Source organism: Bubalus kerabau, chromosome 23, assembly GCF_029407905.1.
Source record: "Bubalus kerabau isolate K-KA32 ecotype Philippines breed swamp buffalo chromosome 23, PCC_UOA_SB_1v2, whole genome shotgun sequence".
Taxonomy (NCBI): Eukaryota; Metazoa; Chordata; class Mammalia; order Artiodactyla; family Bovidae; genus Bubalus; species Bubalus kerabau.
Window position 1 is genome coordinate 20,483,432 of NC_073646.1, and position 18,200 is coordinate 20,501,631.

At 38.9% G+C, this 18,200-nt stretch overlaps 1 protein-coding gene across 1 annotated transcript in view; it reads left to right on the forward strand.

Moving 5' to 3' along the window:
* LOC129637639 (phospholipid-transporting ATPase ABCA3-like) overlaps positions 1–18,200 on the forward strand; it is a 181,601-nt gene that overhangs the window by 74,112 nt on the left and 89,289 nt on the right. The window contains exons 7-10 of the mRNA XM_055561866.1: positions 6,588–6,743; positions 7,048–7,258; positions 10,665–10,815; positions 13,636–13,734. Of these exons, the coding sequence (XP_055417841.1) occupies positions 6,588–6,743; positions 7,048–7,258; positions 10,665–10,815; positions 13,636–13,734 (617 nt within the window). The remainder of the gene's footprint in view (positions 1–6,587; positions 6,744–7,047; positions 7,259–10,664; positions 10,816–13,635; positions 13,735–18,200) is intronic.

Consider the following 18,200-nt stretch of genomic DNA (forward strand, 5'->3'; position numbering starts at 1 on the left):
AGCACAACTGCAGAAGGCTTTGTGCCTTCTCATGCTCCTCTCAAGAACAATAAGCACCTTAATATTCCTTTTCAGTCAACTCAGACAAGGAGAGGAAAAGACAAGTCAGAATTACAAGGCCTAACTCCTTTCATCCCAGGATCCGTGCCTGCGGAATGAGGAGAGGGGGCTGGGGACCGTGTCTCCATTTTGTCAGTAATGCCTAACGCGGCTCCCGACAGTCTCCCCTATTTATAAAGGTTAGAATTCAAGTATCCCCTCTACCCATCACCATACTGAGGTGGACCCCCAAGGAACACCTGGAGGGGCCTAGGCCTACCACTCCTTCTCTATCCCATTTTTGACATGTGTCCATCCCCTCACTTTCAGTCCATATGTGTCTCTAGATCTGAAGTGAGTTTCTTATATGCAGCATATATGTGGGTCCTGTTTTGTATCAGTTAAGCCACCTATGTGCTTTGTTTGGAGCATTTAGTCTGTTCACATTTAAGCTAATTATTGCTATGTCTGTTCCTATTGCCATTTTGTTAATTGTTTCAAATTTGTTTTTCTTGTTCTTTTCTCCCCTTCTTTTGTTCTCTTCTCTTGTGATTTGATGACTGCCTATAGTGTATGTTTGGATTCCTTTTACTCTTTTGTGTGTATATCTATTACAGATTTTTGTTTTGTTGTTACCATGAGATTTTTGTATAGCAGTGTGTCTATAGACGTGTATATGTATACACACATCTTCCCTTGTGGCTCAGTTTGTAAAGAATCCATCAGCAATGTGTGGAGACCTGGGTTCGATCCCTGGGTTGGGAAAATCCCCTGGAGAAGGGAAAGGCTACCTACTCCCGTATTCTGGCCTGAAGAATACCATGGACTGTATAGTCCATGGGGATCACAAAAAGTCAGACACGGCTGAGCCACTTTCACTTTCACTTCACTTCATATATATGTATACGTGTATGTGTGTGTATATTAGTGTGTATATATAATATATATATATTATATATATGTATATATATACATATATATATATATATCGTTTAGTCACTAAGTTGTGTCCGACCCTTGCGACCCCATGGACTGTATCCCACCAGGCTCCTCTGTCCATGGGATTTCCCAGGCAAGAATACTGGAGTGGGTTGCCATTTCCTTCTCCAAACAAATACACAGGCCATTATAAAGGGTCGTAAGTTTCATTTAAAAAAGATTCTTAATTGAAAACAGTGCCAGCATGTGCGTGTGTCTGTGTGTGCCTGTGAGAGAGAGGTACCAACTTTGGATGGCTAGAAGAGGTTTCTCTGAGAAGATGACATTTAATATGAGACCTGAAGCAGCTGGACGAGGGCTGCACGGGCCCTGGGGCTAGAGAGGGAATGCACAAGGAGCATTCAGAGTCAAAAGAAGGCCTGGGTGATATGGGGTAGTGAGTGAGCAAGAAAGGGGTGAGAAGTAGGTGGAAGAGGCCCACAGAATATATATATATATATGTATATATATACATACACACACACTTGTTGTAGGTGTCTGCTCTCTTCATTTCAAATGCATTTTAGATACCCTGCATTTGTACTCTTGTCACCTCATGATTACTGTTTTTGATATTATATTTTGCATCTGTTTCATGTATCCCTTAACTGCTTATTGTGGATATAAATGATTTTACTACTTTTGCCTTTTAGCCTCCCTGTTAGCTTTGTGTATGGATGATTTCCTACTTTTAGTGTATGTTTGCCTTTACCAGTGAGCTTTTCCATTCATAATTTTCTTGTTTCTAGTAGTGGTCTCTTCTTTTCTGCCTAGAGAATAACCTTTAATGTTTCTTGTAAAGCTGATTTAGTGATGCTGAATTGTTTTAGCTTTTCCTTGTCTGTAAAGCATTTGATTTCACCATCAAATCTGAATGAGAGTCTTCCTGAGTAGAATATTCTGGATTGTAGGTTTTTCATTTTGAGTATGTCATGCCATTCCCTTCTAGCCTGCAAAGTTTATGCTAAAAAATCAGTTGATAGCCTTATGGGAGTTCCCTTGTATGTTATTTGTTTCTTTTCTCTTGTTGCTTTTAATATTCTCTCTTTATTTTCCACTCTTGGCAGTTTGCTTACTATGTGTCTTGGTGTGTTCCTCTGCAGGTTAAACCTGTATGGGACTCTCTGGTCTTTTTGAAGTTGGGTAACTGTTTTCTTGCCCAGTTGGGCAACTTTTCAGCTATTACTTCTTCAGATATTTTCTCAGGTCCTTTCTCTCTCTCTTCTCCTTCTGAGACCCCTATAATATGAATATTATCACTCTTGGTGTTGTCCCAGAGATCTCTTAAGCTGTCTTCATTTCTTTTCACTTTTTTTTCTTTTTCTGTTCAGCCATAGTGATTTCCACTACTCTGTCTTCCAGCTCAGTTATCCATTCTTCCTCAGTCTACTATTGATCCTTCTAGTGTACTTTTCATTTCAGTTATTGTATTCTTCAATTCTATTTCATTGTTCTTTATATTTTCTAATTCTTTGTTTAAAAAAACTAATTTCTCACTCTGTGCATGCATTCTCCACCTGAGTTCTTGGATCATCTTTACAATCAATACTCTGAACTCTTTCCCAAGTAGATTGCCTATATCCCTGTCACTTAGTTTTTCTTCTGAGTTTTTGTATTGTTCCTAATCTGAAACATATTTCTCTTTCACCTAATTTTGTCAAAATTGCTATTTGTAGTTTATGTATGTGGAAGATTAGTTATGTTTCTCAACCTTGCTGGCCTTCTGTCCCAGCACTGCACTTTTCAAGGGCCAGGGGCCAGCTGTCCCAAGGGTAGTGCCTGGCCTGCATTCACAGATTAATTTTGTAGACTTCAAGACCATAATTTTCTTGCTTCTGGTGTCTGCCTCCTGGTAGGTGAGACTGGTCCAGAGGCTTGTGCAGACTACCTGGTGGGAGGGGCTCTTGCCTGCCCACTGATGGGTGGAGCTGAGTCTTGGCCCTCTGCTGGGCAGAACTGTCCAAGTGCTTGTTTATATTTGTCTGTATGCTCAGAGAGTCTTTAGGCAGCCTGTCTGCTGATGAATGGGAATATAGCCCCAATGGCTTAGTTGTTGAGACTGAGGCATTTTAGCACTGGAGCCTTGACTGTTGGGTGAGGCCAGGTCTTGGTACTAATGACCCAAGCAAGATGTCAGCCTCCAAGAGAATTCATGCAGAAGAATACTCTCCCCTATATGTACTCTTGCCTGGAAAATCCCATGGATGGAGGAGCCTGGTAGGCTGCAGTCCATGGGGTCGCTAAGAGTCGGACACAACTGAGCGAATTCACTTTCATTTTTCATTTTCATGCATTAGAGAAGGAAATTGCAACCCACTCCAGTACTCTTGCCTGGAGAATCCCAGGGATGGGGGAGCCTGGTGGGCTTCCGTCTATGGGGTTGCACAGAGTCGGACACAACTGAAGCGACTTAGCAGCAGCATATGTCCATAACCAGTGTCTATGTCCCCAGAGTGAGCCATGTCCAACCCCTGCTTCCCCAGGAGACCTTGCAAAGACTAGAAGGTAGGTGTGGCCCAAGCTCTTATGAAATTACTGCTTTTGTCCTTGTTCCTGGTGCATGTGAGTTTTTTTGTATGCCCTTTAAGAGTAAAGTCTCTTTCCCCCTATCCTGTGGAGCTCTTGCAGTCAAAGCCTGCCAGCCTTCAGTCAACTGCTCTGCGGGCTCCTCTTCCCTATGCCAGATCCCCTGGCTGGGGGGCTTGACATGGGGTTCTGAACTCTCAGTTCTGTGGAAGAACCTCTGTAATACAATTTTCTCCAGTCTTTGGGTTGCTCACTGAGGGATACGGGGTTTGATTATATTGCAAGACCACCCCTCATACCTGTTTCACTGTGTTTCTTTCTTTATGTCTTTAGTTGTAAAAGATCTTTTCTGGTAGGTTTCAAACTTTTTCTTTTTTTTAATATAAATTTATTTATTTTAATTGGAGGCTAATTACTTTACAATACTGTATTGGTTTTGCCATACATCAACATAATTCCACCACAGGTGTACACGTGTTCCCCATCCTGAACTCCCCTCCGACCTCCCTCCCCATACCCTCCCTCTGGGTCATCCCAGTGCACCAGCCCCAAGCATCCTGTATCATGCATCGAACCTGGACTGGCGATTCGTTTCATATATGATATTATACATGTTTCAATGCCATTCTCCCAAATCATCCCCCACCCTCACAGAGTCCAAAAGACTGTTCTATACATCTGTGTCTCTTTTGCTGTCTTGCATACAGGGTTATCATTACCATCATTCTAAATTCCATATATATGTGTTAGTATACTGTATTGGTGTTTTTCTTTCTGGCTTACTTCACTCTGTATAATAGGCTCCAGTTTCATCCACCTCATTAGAACTGATTCAAATATATTCTTTTAAATGGCTGAGTAATACTCCATTGTGTATATGTACCACAGCTTTCTTATCCATTCATCTGCTGTTGTACATCTAGGTTGCTTCCATGTCCTGGCTATTATAAACAGTGCTGCGATGAACACTGGGGTACACGTGTCTCTTTCAATTCTGGTTTCCTCGGTGTGTATGCCCAACATTGGGGTTACTGGGTCATAAGGCAGTTTTCAGCAATGATTGTTCTGCACATTGTTGAGATTTTGGTGTGCTCATGAGAGGAGGTGAGCTTAGGATCCTTCTATTTCACCATCTTAACCTACTTTAGGTTAAATCTGGAGCCAGAGTCCAGCAGCAGGGACTTCAGCAAGGACGGCAAAGCCAGGAAGCCATCACAGCATGACTGGCAGGAAGGTCGGCTCCCAGCTGCTCTCTCTGATGATACTTTCTATGTTAATCCCAACATCTGTGCCACCTAATCACTAGTGTCTGTTGACTATATTTTCCTATATGAGTTGAGACTTTTGTGATTCTTTGTGTGCCAGTTAATTTTTATTTTCATCCTTGATATTTAAACAATGCTTCATGAGACTCTCCATCTTATTTATATGTTCTCTGTGGGTTGTGGGTCCAGTGTCAGGTGTAAAGTCTTTGCAGTACTAGTCCAGTCTCTCTGTGTATATGTTATCATATGGTAAAGAACCTGCATGCCAATGCGGGAGACATAAAGAGATGCAGATTGAATCCCTAGGTCAGGAAGATTCTCTGGAGGAGGGCATGGCAACCAGAATTCTTGCCTGGAAAATCCCTTGGGCAGGGGAACATGGCAGGCTACAATCCATAGTGTCACAGAGTCAAACACGACTGAAGCAACTTAGCCCTCACCTATGCACATACTAATGAGATCCATATGTGCAAACAATGAGATAAACACAAGAGTTCATAAACAACTTTATGGTATCACTTTCTTGTTCCTCTCTGTTATTATCTCCCAAGCATTCTGGTTCCCTATAATTCCAATTTTTAGTCCTCCTTCCAGAAATCACCAACATTCATGACTGAGCCACAACCAAGTGGCAGGAATACAGAGTGGTAAAAAGCAATTGAGTTTGGTTATGTCTTTTTAAAAGCATAAATCCATTGAATTGAGATGTTTCCCCTCCTCAGAGGAAAAACTGGGATTGCCCCTTCTACACTTTCTCAGAGCTTTAGGGATTTTCCCTTTTCCACTCTTCAAGCCAAAACTAGGAAGTTTTTCCTTAATCTTATTCTGTCTGCTCTGCAGTGCTCAGTTGAATGCTTTGGATTGCTTTTCAGTTCAGACTATGGGATACATTGAAGAAGGAAATGGCAACCCACTCCAGTGTTCTTGCCTGGAGAATCCCAGGGACGGCGGAGCCTGGTGGGCTGCCGTCTATGGGGTCGCACAGAGTCGGACACGACTGAAGTGACTTAGCAGCAGCAGCAGCATGGGATACATAGGAGAAGGCAATGGCACCCCACTCCAGTACTCTTGTCTGGAAAATCCCATGGACAGAGGAGCCTGGTAGGCTGCAGTCCATGGGGTTGTGAAGAGTCAGACATGACGGAGCGACTTCACTTTCCCTTTTCACTTTCATACATTGGAGAAGGAAATGGTGACCCACTCCAGTGTTCTTGCCTGGAGAATCCCAGGGACAGAGGAGCCTGGTGGGCTGCTGTCTATGGGGTCACACAGAGTCGGACACAACTGGAGCAACTTAGCAGCAGCAGCAACAGCATGGGATACATAAGTGAAAATGGTCAACTCAACCATTTAAAGTTCTGTGGCACTTTAAATTATGGTGTCCTTCCTGTTCCAACTGCTGCTGTTTACCTTTTAGTAGTTTTACAGGTTTAATAATTGAGTTCAGTAGGAGATAAGGGGTGTGTGTGCTTCTTTCATCATATCTGGAAGCTAGAGATGTGTTTCTTTTTTCCCTCTGTTCATGAGCTTCAGATGTGTCTATTAATTACGAAAAAAAAAATATTTTTAATTTAGGAACTCTACTTTAGACATAAAGGGAGGCAATGGGAGGAAGACACTATATAGCTAACGTCAGAACAGAGCTAGTATAAAATGTTTTAAGGATATAGTTACAAGAAACTTTATTTATCTGTATAGATGTATAAGAAAACTTAAGATCTAAGAAATTTCTAAGGATAAGGCTAAATGCATAGTGTAAATTCTGGCTCCTCTTTCTAGGTAAAAAATATACATCAAAAGATGTCTCCTAATGAAATTAACCATATACTGTCTACTTTTGACCTGCTAGAAAAACGTGATACATTTTCAAAGTCACTGAGTGGAGGAATGAAGCGCAAACTCTCCATCATTATAGCACTTTTAGGGGGCTCCAAGGTATTAAGGAAGAAAGAATGGGGGAGGGCAGGGAGAAGGGACACTAAAAATGGATTTCTGACAACCGGTCTGGAAAGCTGACAAAAACCTGAGAGTTGATATGAATCTTAAAGGAATATTGGCAATAATGATCAGAGGAAATTGGCAGTATTGGCTCAATTGTTTAGTTTGGGGTTGCTTTTACTACTATTTTTAGTCCAGACTTTATCTTCATGTAAAAGTGTTCCCCTTAAATAGTAAATTATCCGATGTGTACTATGGCATCAATTTTCAATGGTTATGAAATTGTTCTTCTGGCTTTTAGGTAGTGGTACTTGATGAACCATCATCTGGAATGGACCCAGTCTCAAGGAGAGCCACCTGGGACATCCTTCAGCAATTTAAACAGAATCGTACAATCTTACTGACCACTCACTACATGGATGAAGCTGACATCCTGGGTGACCGAATTGCCATCATGGTCAAGGGGACCCTGCAGTGCTGTGGCTCTTCAATCTTCCTGAAAAAAACATATGGTCTCTCTCCCTTTGATTATTCTTAGGATACTGATTCCTTAAAAATATTCCTATAATGAGATTTTAATGATATTTTGTCTAAACACCAAAAACTTCAATGATTTCCTCTGTCTTATTAATTAGGTGGCAACTATTCTAATTAGTTTTTCTGGCCCTTTACAATATACATATTCCTTATACATTCTTACTTTTCCCTCAAATACACAGCTTTAGACTCAAGAAATGCTTTTATCAACCTCTAAAGGCCATGCTTATTTCTCCCATTTTGCATGTACTAACAGTTTTTTTGTCTTTGAAATGCAATTGTGTGCTCAGATGTATTTATTTTATTGAGTGGTTGAGGAGAGAAGTTAGAGCAATCAATTGTTTATGAGCCTCATTTCTCATTTGCCAAACCGATATCAAATCCCCAGTGTGACGAGATAACTCTGGATGTAGTGTAGAGTGAAAGAATCAAGTCAGTGTAATAATACAGTCCTTGACTTTGATAAAACTTTTTTAGGATATAAAATTGATAATGAAGGCTAAAATTACAGTCCTAGGGTGTAGGGTATAATTGTAGGGTAAAAATGTAAATGAAAATAATTAAGGATGAATTCCTTCTTCATTTATTCACTATTTTAATTCATTTAACTAACCTTAACTATTTCCTCTACACTGGTTACTATGGTATCCACTTTATGCAGCATATTTAATACTCAAAATAAAAACTTCATTTTATAGAATAAAAAATTGTGGCCCAGATAGTCATAGTTATATATCCATTTAGTTCAAAGTTTATAATCACCTTATAGGTTTGAGTTCAATAAGGATTTCTATATCTAGGGGCTTCCCTGGTGGCTCAGATGGTAAAGAATCTACCTGCCAATTCAGGAGACCCAGGTTCAGTCCCTGGGTCGGGAAGATCCCCTGGAGAAAGAAATGGCAATCCACTCCAGTATTCTGGCCTGGAGAATTCCATGGATAGAGGAGCCTGGCAGGATACAGTTAATGGGGTCACAAAGAAACAGACACAACTGAGCAAATAACACTAGGGACCTTTATCACAAGTTGGGGAAGCGAAGATACCTAATACTAGATTTATGCCATTTGAATTGGGGATGCCTGAGTTAAGATCCACATGATTTAAACAGTATGCTTTTGATAATTTATAATGCTTTCTAATAGCATTCAGTAATTGTCCCCCTACTGCTGCTGCCAAGTCCCTTCAGTCGTGTCCGACTCTGCGCGACACCATAGACGGCAGCCCACCAGGCTCCCCCGTCCCTGGGATTCTCCAGGCAAGAACGCTGGAGTGGGCTGCCATTTCCTTCTCCAATGTATGAAAGTGAAAAGGGAAAGTGAAGTCGTTCAGTCATGTCCAACTCTTAGCGCCCCCATGGACTGCAGCCTACCAGGCTCCTCCATCCATAGGATTTTCCAGGCAAGAGTACTGGAGTGGGGTGCCATTGCCTTCTCCCACTAATTGTCCTAGTTATTGTAAAATAATACATAGTATGTAACTAGATATTTTAAAGATATAATACTTTGAGACATTCAGGTCCCTTCTTATAGTTAGTGAAGTGAAGTGAAAGTCATTCAGTCATGTCCAACTCTTTGTGACCCCGTGGACTATACTGTCCATGGAATTCTCCAAGCTAGAATACTGGAGTGGGTAACCTTTCCCTTCTCCAGAAGATCTTCCCAATCCAGGGATCAAACCCAGGTCTCCCGCAGGTCTCTCACATTGTAGGCGGATTCTTTACCAGCTGAGTCACAAGGGAAGCCCAAGAATACTGGAGTGGGTAGCCAATCCCTTCTCCAGTAGATCTTCCTGACCCAGGAATTGAACCAGGGAATCCTGCATTGCAGGCAGATTCTTTACCAACTGAGCTACCAGGGAAGCCCCTTCTTATAGTTGCTAAGCCTTAAATAAACTTAAACTGAACCTACATTTAACTCAAAAGCCTAGAATTTGTGTTCAGTTCTTTGATAGAATAGGAAATTCCATCAAAAATCAGCATTCAGCTCTCACTAATTACCTTACATCTCTTCAAAAGAAGACATTTTCTGTTGAATCAGGTCCTAAGAGGACAAGACAATTGAGAAATTTGTTGTGTCATGATTCCTGAGAAGTGAAAAATAATATTATTTACATATTATTTTTGTAATAGTTTTGGCTTCTAAAGCTAGTAAATAATGGATAAGTCCCTTCATTCTCTGAGGTTGCCTCATTTGTACAATGAAATCATAAATAGTGTCTTTCCTACTATAAGCTAGATAAATAGGTCAGATTTCAGCTAAGAGATCTATGCTGAAAAGTGTTATTCTTTTTTAAAATCTTAATAAGAAATATAAATGCAAATACAATGACCATTTGAAATGCATATATTTATTTTTTTATTCTAAATGCAACCTTTTATCTGTTTTACTTTTTAAACTTTTTATTTTGTATTGGGGTATACTTGATTAACAATGTTGTGATGGTTTCAGGTGAACAGAGAAGGGACTCAGCCATACATGTATCCATTCTCCCCAGACGCCTTTCCCATTGAACAGAGTTCCATGTGTTAAACAGTAGGTCCTTATTGGTTATCCATTTTAAATATAGCAGTGTGTACATGTCCATCCCAAACTCCCTAACTGTCCCTTCCCCTTAACAATCATAGGTTCATTCTCTAAGTCTGTGTGTCTCTGTTTTGTAAGTAAGTTCATTTGTATCATGAAATGCACACATACAAAAGTGATGGTATTTTCCTCAAATTCCAAAAAATAGTTTTTCTATAAAGGCAAAGCACTAATTAAGAATAATAGTTCTCTGATTTTTTAAGGTCTTCTCAGGCTTTCCATGGATCTCTGTCTACAATTTAATAACATTCCTTCAATGTCACATATCTTCCTCTCTGCTTTATTTTTTATAATACCATATATATTTCAACTTAGCACTCTTAATTATTATGTCTCCTTTGACTGGAAAGTAGCTCTTAGGAAGGCAGGAATTTTTACCTGTTTTGTTCACTGCTCTATCCCCAGGTTCAAGATTAGTGCTTAATACATAATGGACAGTCAGTGATAATAAAAGAATATTTATCAAGATAACAGTTTTAAAACTAAGTAGCCACATAACAGGGGCCTTTCTTCATATATCTGCTATATCTGGTTGTATACACTAGATTATTATTATTCACTGAGAAAGTGATTGAAATTATAGAGGAAGTTGCTGTTTGTTCAATGTCTTAGTTCTTAGAATAACATTTAGAAGTTTTAGGTGTGAGGCTCCTCAGAGTCCTAACAGAATGTCTGTGACATACCATGTCTTCTTCCTTGTGGACCTAGGTAACTGAATCATGGAGAGCAAAATTTGCTCTTAAAAGGAGATGAAAAGTATAAAACTACTTCATTTGGTCTTCTAAATGGTTTCTCTCAGGTGCTGGATATCACATAGTCATGGAGAGGGAACCACATTGTGATCTTGGAAAGATCTGTGCAATTATTGAGTCTCATATTCCAGATGCCATTTTGGAGAGCTATCTTGGAGCTGAATTATCATTTATCCTACCCAAAGAGCATGCACACAGGTATAGTTTCAGAGAGTCCTAGATGAATGGTTTGGGTGATCAGAAATCATTTTAATTTTTAGGGTTAAGTAAGTTTAGTGAATCAGGCTAGAGTTCATGGAGTTGCAAAGAGTAAGACACGACTTAGCGTCTACACAACAACAAAAGCTTCCTCAGTAGTATTTTACTAACAAACCAAGTATCCAGTTTATAGCTGTCACTTGCCAACTACAGTTGAGTTCACAGCTGAAGATTTCTCTCACTGTACAAAAGATTGCCTTGTAAGTTCAAGTTCATTCAAGACATTAATATTTGCCTTTCCATTTTTCTTTTGTGGGGGGCAGAGTGCGAGGAAGATTTATAACCTAGTATTTATAACTTCGTGGTTAATAAGGGATAACTAATGGTATGGTCCTTATGGTATATAAATTTTATGTGTGGTGAATAAAGTCTAGGGAAATATTAAGGTGATGAAAAAAAGCTACTTAAACAGCAACTCTTGGAGCAAGGGTGACAATAACACAGAAAAAACTAGGAATTTGATCTCAGTAGTTAGCCAAATTAATTGTAGAGACACACTGATGATAATTCTACCTGGGATTCCCATCTGTGTGTCTCTCCTCTATAATTAATTTGGCTAACTACTGAGAAATGAACAACTAGTCACACAGATTAGTATCAACATATATGATGTGGGTTTCTGGGCCATGGACAGTGGGTTTATCTAACATAGCATAAAATACGTCTCATGAAGTTAGGAAAGACTATGTTTGTTCACAATAAAGCTTTTTTTTTTAACAAGATAATTGTAGACCAACCACTGAAAGAGAAAAAACTACCAGAATTAAATCTCAATAACCTGTGTAATTGACAGAATAGGTCACTATAGTAGGAAAAGAATAAAAATGACAAGGAGTCACATGACAAATCGTCATAGGAAGCAGGGTCAGACTGAACTGAGAGGCAAGAATAGAACCGATATTATCCAGCTTGGATATTATAATATCCAAGCTGGATAAAGTTAGATGGAAATAGAATTTAACTAAAATACAGAGGAAATTTAGCAGATGGAGAGTGTTTAGTCCACCACCTCCAAGGCTGATCCTTTATATTCTTGATAGTCCTTCACTGGGAACGAGAGTGTTTAAGACGTGGATGGGTTTCTGGAGATCTTTTGAACCTAAAGAAAGTGAAAGTGAAGTCGTGTCTGACTCTTTGCAACCCCATGGACTGTAGCCTACAAGATTCCTCCATCCATAGGATTTTTCAGGCAAGAATACTGGAGTGGGTTGCCATTTCCTTCTCCAGGAGATCTTCCCAACCCAGGGATTGAACCCAGGTCTCCCGCATTGTAGGCAGACGCTTTACCATCTGAGCCACCAGAGAAGTCTTTGAACCTAAAACAGTGTTCATTCTTCCTTGGTAATATTGTTCTTTAGGATCCTTGATATAACTACTCCACAAGTTGCAAAGCTTCCATACAATTCACCTACCTATTTGATTAAATCTTTCTTTCTTGATACCCAGTTCGTACTTCAGTAACTACATTTATTGTCATTTAGTGACCTACACCACCTGTAATTTGAACTCTTTTCCCATTTGATGCAGGAACCACATGTGAATAAATTAACTTTTATCAACTAGCTATAGTCCTTAATAATTATAGAAAATAAGTTGATAATATTTTTAAAAGGACAAAAGAATTTATGTCAAAGATCAAATTTTAGTGGGGAGAAATTTGGTAAAGTAAATATCTCTTTGTTATTTCCATTTGTTTCATGATAAGCATTACAGAATAAAGAGCTACTAAATATCTTTCCCATGGCCAACCAAAAATTATTATGGAATAAAACAATATTGAAAACACATCTAAAAACAAAAAGCTCTAATATCTTAATTTTAAAATGGGCAAAGGATTTGAATAAACATTTTTCCAAGGGAAATGTACAATCTTCCAATAAGCACATGAAAAGATGCTTGACATAACTACCCATTAGGGAAAGGCAAATAAAAAAAAAAAATATTGGTAGTGATGTGGAAAATTGGAAACTTGTGTGTTGCTATTAGGTATATAAAATGGTATGTCTGCTATGGAAAACAGTATACCAGTTCCTCAAAAAGTTAAACATAGACTTACCATGTGATCACAGCAATTCCATTTCTAGCATATACCCAAAATATTTGAAAGCAGGAACTCAAGCAGACAGTTGTACACCAATGTTCACAGCATTATTCACAAAATCCAAAAGTAGAAACAACCCAAATGCCCACTTATGAATGAATGGATAAGCAGCATGTTGTATCTTCATACAACGAGTATTCAGCCTTAAAAAGAAATTAAATTCTGATACATGCTGCAACATGGATGAACCTAGAAAAAAATTATGCTAAGTGAAATAAGCCAAACACAGAAAGACAAATAGTGTATGATTCTAACTTATGTGAGGCACATAAAATAGGCAAATTAATAGAGACAGACAATAAAGTGAAGTTGAGAAAATGGAGGAAGGGGTGTATTTTAGGATTATAACATAGTTCTGGAAATGCATGGTGGTGCTGATTGTGCAACACTGTGAGTGTATTTAATGCTGCTTGGATTTAAACTTAAATGAATTTAACACAAAATGGTGAAATGGTAAATTTAATGTTTTATACATTTTACCACATTAAAAAATTAAAAAAAAAAAACAGGGAAAAATATAATTGGACATAAAGTTATATATTAATTGGGAAAAAAGTAAATGCTCATTTTTTTTTCCTGATTCCATTTAATAAGAACTGTGCTAGTATTTTCTAGACTTGTACTAGTATTTTCCTTTCCTCTTCCTTCTCTCTTTCCAGGTTCGAAGCTCTGTTTAATGATCTGGAAATGAAAAAAGGAGAGCTGGGCATTGCCAACTTCGGTGCTTCAATCACGACCATGGAAGAAGTCTTCCTTAAGTGAGTGACAATGACCTTAAAAAAACTTAACAAACTTCCACCTCTAAAATCTTGCATCAGTTTGAGAGCAAACCCCACCCAGTTGGCATTGGAATAAAGTCATTGTAGTTATGGCTTTATATATATATATAATGCTATTGCATTTCTGTATTTTCAGATGAGCCTATATGAAGATGTTGAGCTTGGGCCCTGCTGTTTGTGGTAAAAGATTTAGGAGTTAGTCAAGAAGAAAAGAGTCTTCCACTACAGCTCAGTCAGTAAAGCATCTGGCACACAATACAGTGGTCTGCCGGTAATGCAGAAGTCCACCCATAATGCAGGAGACCTGGGTTGATTCTGAGCGGGGATGATCCCCTGGAGAAGGAAATAGCAATCCACTCCAGCATTCTTGCCTGGAAAATACCATGGACAGAGGAACCTGGTGGGCTACAGTCCATGGGGTCACAATAGTCAGACACGACATCACAAATAAACCACCCCCACCAAGAAAAATAAAGGATTAATATGACTATGTCATCATAGGAAAAGTTCTAGTTTTAACTTTAAATTACTTTAAAATTAACTAGAAATGACTTTAAAATTTTGACCTAAGCATGTTTCTGTTGGGGAGGGGAAGAAATTTTCCTCTACCTTTCTAAGTGCTTCTGACTGGTCTAAGAATTAACTTGATATGCGATAGAGCAGGAGAAAATCAAAAAAAAGTTTAATAATATATATACATGGAAGAGACCCAAGAGCACTAAGTAACTAACTAAAATGGCTGAAACCCTCACCTTAAATACCATCTTCAGCTCAAGACAAAAGATGTTGGGAGTAGAGGTTTTGGAATTCTAAAGGAACGAGGACAATTCAAATGGAGCTGAAAAAAGCCAATGTTTTGTAAAAATATATTTGCTGGACCAGGCAGAAACTATGGGACACAGAACAGACTCTACTCTATAGTCTCTGCCTGAGTTTCCTCCACACAGCTAACCTATATTCTTTGCAGGTACCTCTCATAATAGCTCTATTCCTAGAAAAGGCCCTTGTTCAAAATATTTCAGGTAGCTTAGATGGAAGTAAAAAGAAAGACTTCCTGAGTTTTTTAGGCTCGATTGTTTTCAGCTTGCCCACATGGAAAGAGACATTTTGGGGTGGCAAAATTTCCTCCCCTACGTTTCTATAATTTATTTAATCTGTACGCAGTTTGTTTCTTGCACGGTGCAGAAGTGCAAAATAAAAATGCTCAGAGAATTCAGGCTGTTACCCAGCAAAGTCAGTGGTTGCCAATCAAAGGTTTTACAAAACTCACTTTTTTTGATAGGGTAATGACATAATTACATCTACATTTCATTCTCTCAGATTCAGGGATTTAAAATTGTCAGTGTCTCAGAGCTGACTTAAGGTAAATAAGTTCACAGAAGACTAATATATATAAATTAAAGGCTGTTTCATTAATTTATAATGAACCATAATAAGACTGATTTATAATGATTATGGCCTCTTTGCCATTTAATGTCATCTTGTGTGTCTCTAGGCAAGCTGCATAGGGAGCAAAATGATAATAAGAAAGTTATTTTGTAAGCCCAATTAGATCAAGCATCATAAGGGCAGAGACCATGTCTGTTTTGTTCACTAACTATTCTTGGGGCCCCAAACAATACCTGCCACAGAATTTGATACTGCTCTTGAATGAATAAATGAATTAATTAATGTCATTTAAAACCATTATCTCCACAATAGATGCTCTACTACCTTCTGGGAATTCCAAATTAAAACCTTGGACCATGACACCTAGGTTGTCTCTTCTATGGGTTAACATCATAGTCTGTTACAGAGTCTCCTTTCCAACCTTTTTATTTTCATTTTTTTATTGTACTAAAATATACATGCATTTCACATTTTGAATACTTTTACATATACAGTTCAGTGGTATTTCACATTATTGGGCAACCATCACCAGTATTCATCACCATAACCCTTTTCATCTTATAAAACTGAATATCTGTACCTATGAAACAATAACTCTCCATTCTTTCCTACCCCTACCCTGGAAACAACCATTATACTGTCTGCCTTCATGATTTTTACTACTCTAAGTGGAACCATGCAGTATTTTTTATTTTCTCACTGGTTTATTTCACTTGGCTTAATGTCCTCAAGGTTTATACATGATGTAGCATATTGAAGAATTTCCTTCCTTTTGGAAATTGAATAGAATCCCATTGTATTATATACCACACTTTGCTCATCCATTCATTGGTCAGTGGATGCTTATGTTGCTTCCAAATTTGAGGTATTATGAATAAATGCTGCTTTGAATGTCATATAAAATCATCTTTGAGACCCTGCTTCCAATTCCTTTTGGAATATGCCCAGAAGTGGAAATGCTGGATCATACAGTAATTCAATTTTTTCCACAGTGAGGAGAAAAGTTATTTCTTTTGATACAATAAAATTTAAATAAATCAGTTCAGTTCAGTTCAGTCACTCAGTTGTGTGTGACTCTTTGCAACCCCATGGAATGCAGCATGCCAGGCTTCCCTGTCCATCACCAACTCCCAGAGTTTGGTCAAACTCATGTCCTAAGGACATGCCTAAGATGGCATCCAGTCAGGCATGCAATCCAACCATCTCATCCTCTGTTGTCCCCTTCTCCTCCTGCCTTCAATCTTTCCCAGCGTCAGGGTTTTTTCCAATGAGTCAGTTCTTCGCATCAGGTGGCCAAAGTATTGGAGTGTCAGCATCAGTCCTTCCAATGAATAATCAGGACTGATTTCCTTTAGGATTAACTGGATTGATCTCCATGAAGTCCAAGAACTCTCAAGAGTCTTCTCCAACACCACAGTTCAAAAGCATCAATTCTTCACCTCTCAGCTTTCTTTATGGTCCAACTCTCACATCCATACATGACTACTGGAAAAACTATATCCTTGACTAGACAGACCTTTATTGGCAAAGTAATGTCTCTGCTTTTTAATATGCTGTTTAGGTTGGTCATAACTTTTCTTCCAAGGAGCAAGCATCTTTTAATTTCATGGCTGCAGTCAATATCTGCAGTGATTTTGGAGCCCAACAAAACAAAGTCTGTCACTGTTTCCACTGTTTCCCCATCTATTTGCCATGAAGTGATGGGACCAGGTGCCATGATCTTTGTTTTTTGGGTGTTGAGTTTTAAGCCAGCTTTTTTACTCTCTTCTTTCACTTTCATCACCAGGCTCTTCAGTTCCTCTTCACTTTCTGCCATTAGGGTGGTGTTTTCTGCATATCTGAGGTTACTGATATTTCTCCTGGCAATCTTGATTCCAGCTTGTGCTTCATCCAGCCCAGTATTTTTCATGATGTACTCTGCTTATAAGTTAAATAAATAAGGTGACAATATTCAAAAAAATAGGGGGAAATTGTGTTAATAACTTGGATGATATTATGTTATATAAGGAGTTCAGTTCAGCTCACTTCTGTCGCTCATTCGTGTCTGACTCTTTGTGACCCCATGGACTGCAGTACACCAGGCTTCCCTGTCCATCATGAACTCCTGGAGCTTACTCAAACTCATGTCCATTGAGTCGATGATGCTCTCCAACCATCTTATCCTCTGTTGTCCCCTTTTAATCCTCCCTTCAATCTTTCCCAGCATCGGGGTCTTTTCAAATGAGTCAGTTCTTCCCATCAGGTGGCCAAAGTATTGGAGTTTCAGCTTCAGAAGTAGATGTTTTTCTGGAACTCTCTTGCTTCTTCCACTGAAGAACATACATCCAATGTATGTTGGCAATTTGATCTCTGGTTCCTCTGCCTTTTCTAAATCCAGCTTGAGCATTTAGAAGTTCAAGGTTCAAGTACTGTTGAAGCCTGGCTTGGAGAATTCTTAGTATTACTTTGCTAGTGTGTGAGATGAGCACAATTGTGCAGTAGTTTGAGAAATCTTTGGCATTGCCTTTCTTTGAGCTTGGAATGAAAACTGACCTTTTCCAGCTCTGTGGCCACTGCTGAGTTTTGCAAATTTGCTGGCATATTGAGTGCCAGCACTTTCACAGCATCATGTTTTAGGATTTGAAATAGCTCAATTGGCATTTCATCACCATTAGCTTTGTTTGTAGTAATTTTTCCTAAGGCCCACTTGACTTTGCACTCCAGGATGTCTGGCTCTAGGTGAGTGATCACACCATCGTGATTATCTGGGTCGTGAAGGTCTTTTTTGTACAGTTCTGTGTATTCTTGCCATCTCTTCTTAATATCTTCTGTTTGTTAGGTCCATACAATTTCTGTGCTTTGTCGAGCCCATCTTTGCATGAAATGTTCCCTTGGTATCTCTAATTTTCTTGAAGAGATCTCTAGTCTTTCCCATTCTGTTGTTTTCCTCTATTTCTTTGCAGTGATCGCTTCCTTGCTATTCTTTAGAACTCTGCATTCAGATGTTTATATCCTTCCTTTTCTCCTTTGCTTTTCGCTTCTCTTCTTTCACAGCTATTTGTAAAGCCTCCCCAGAC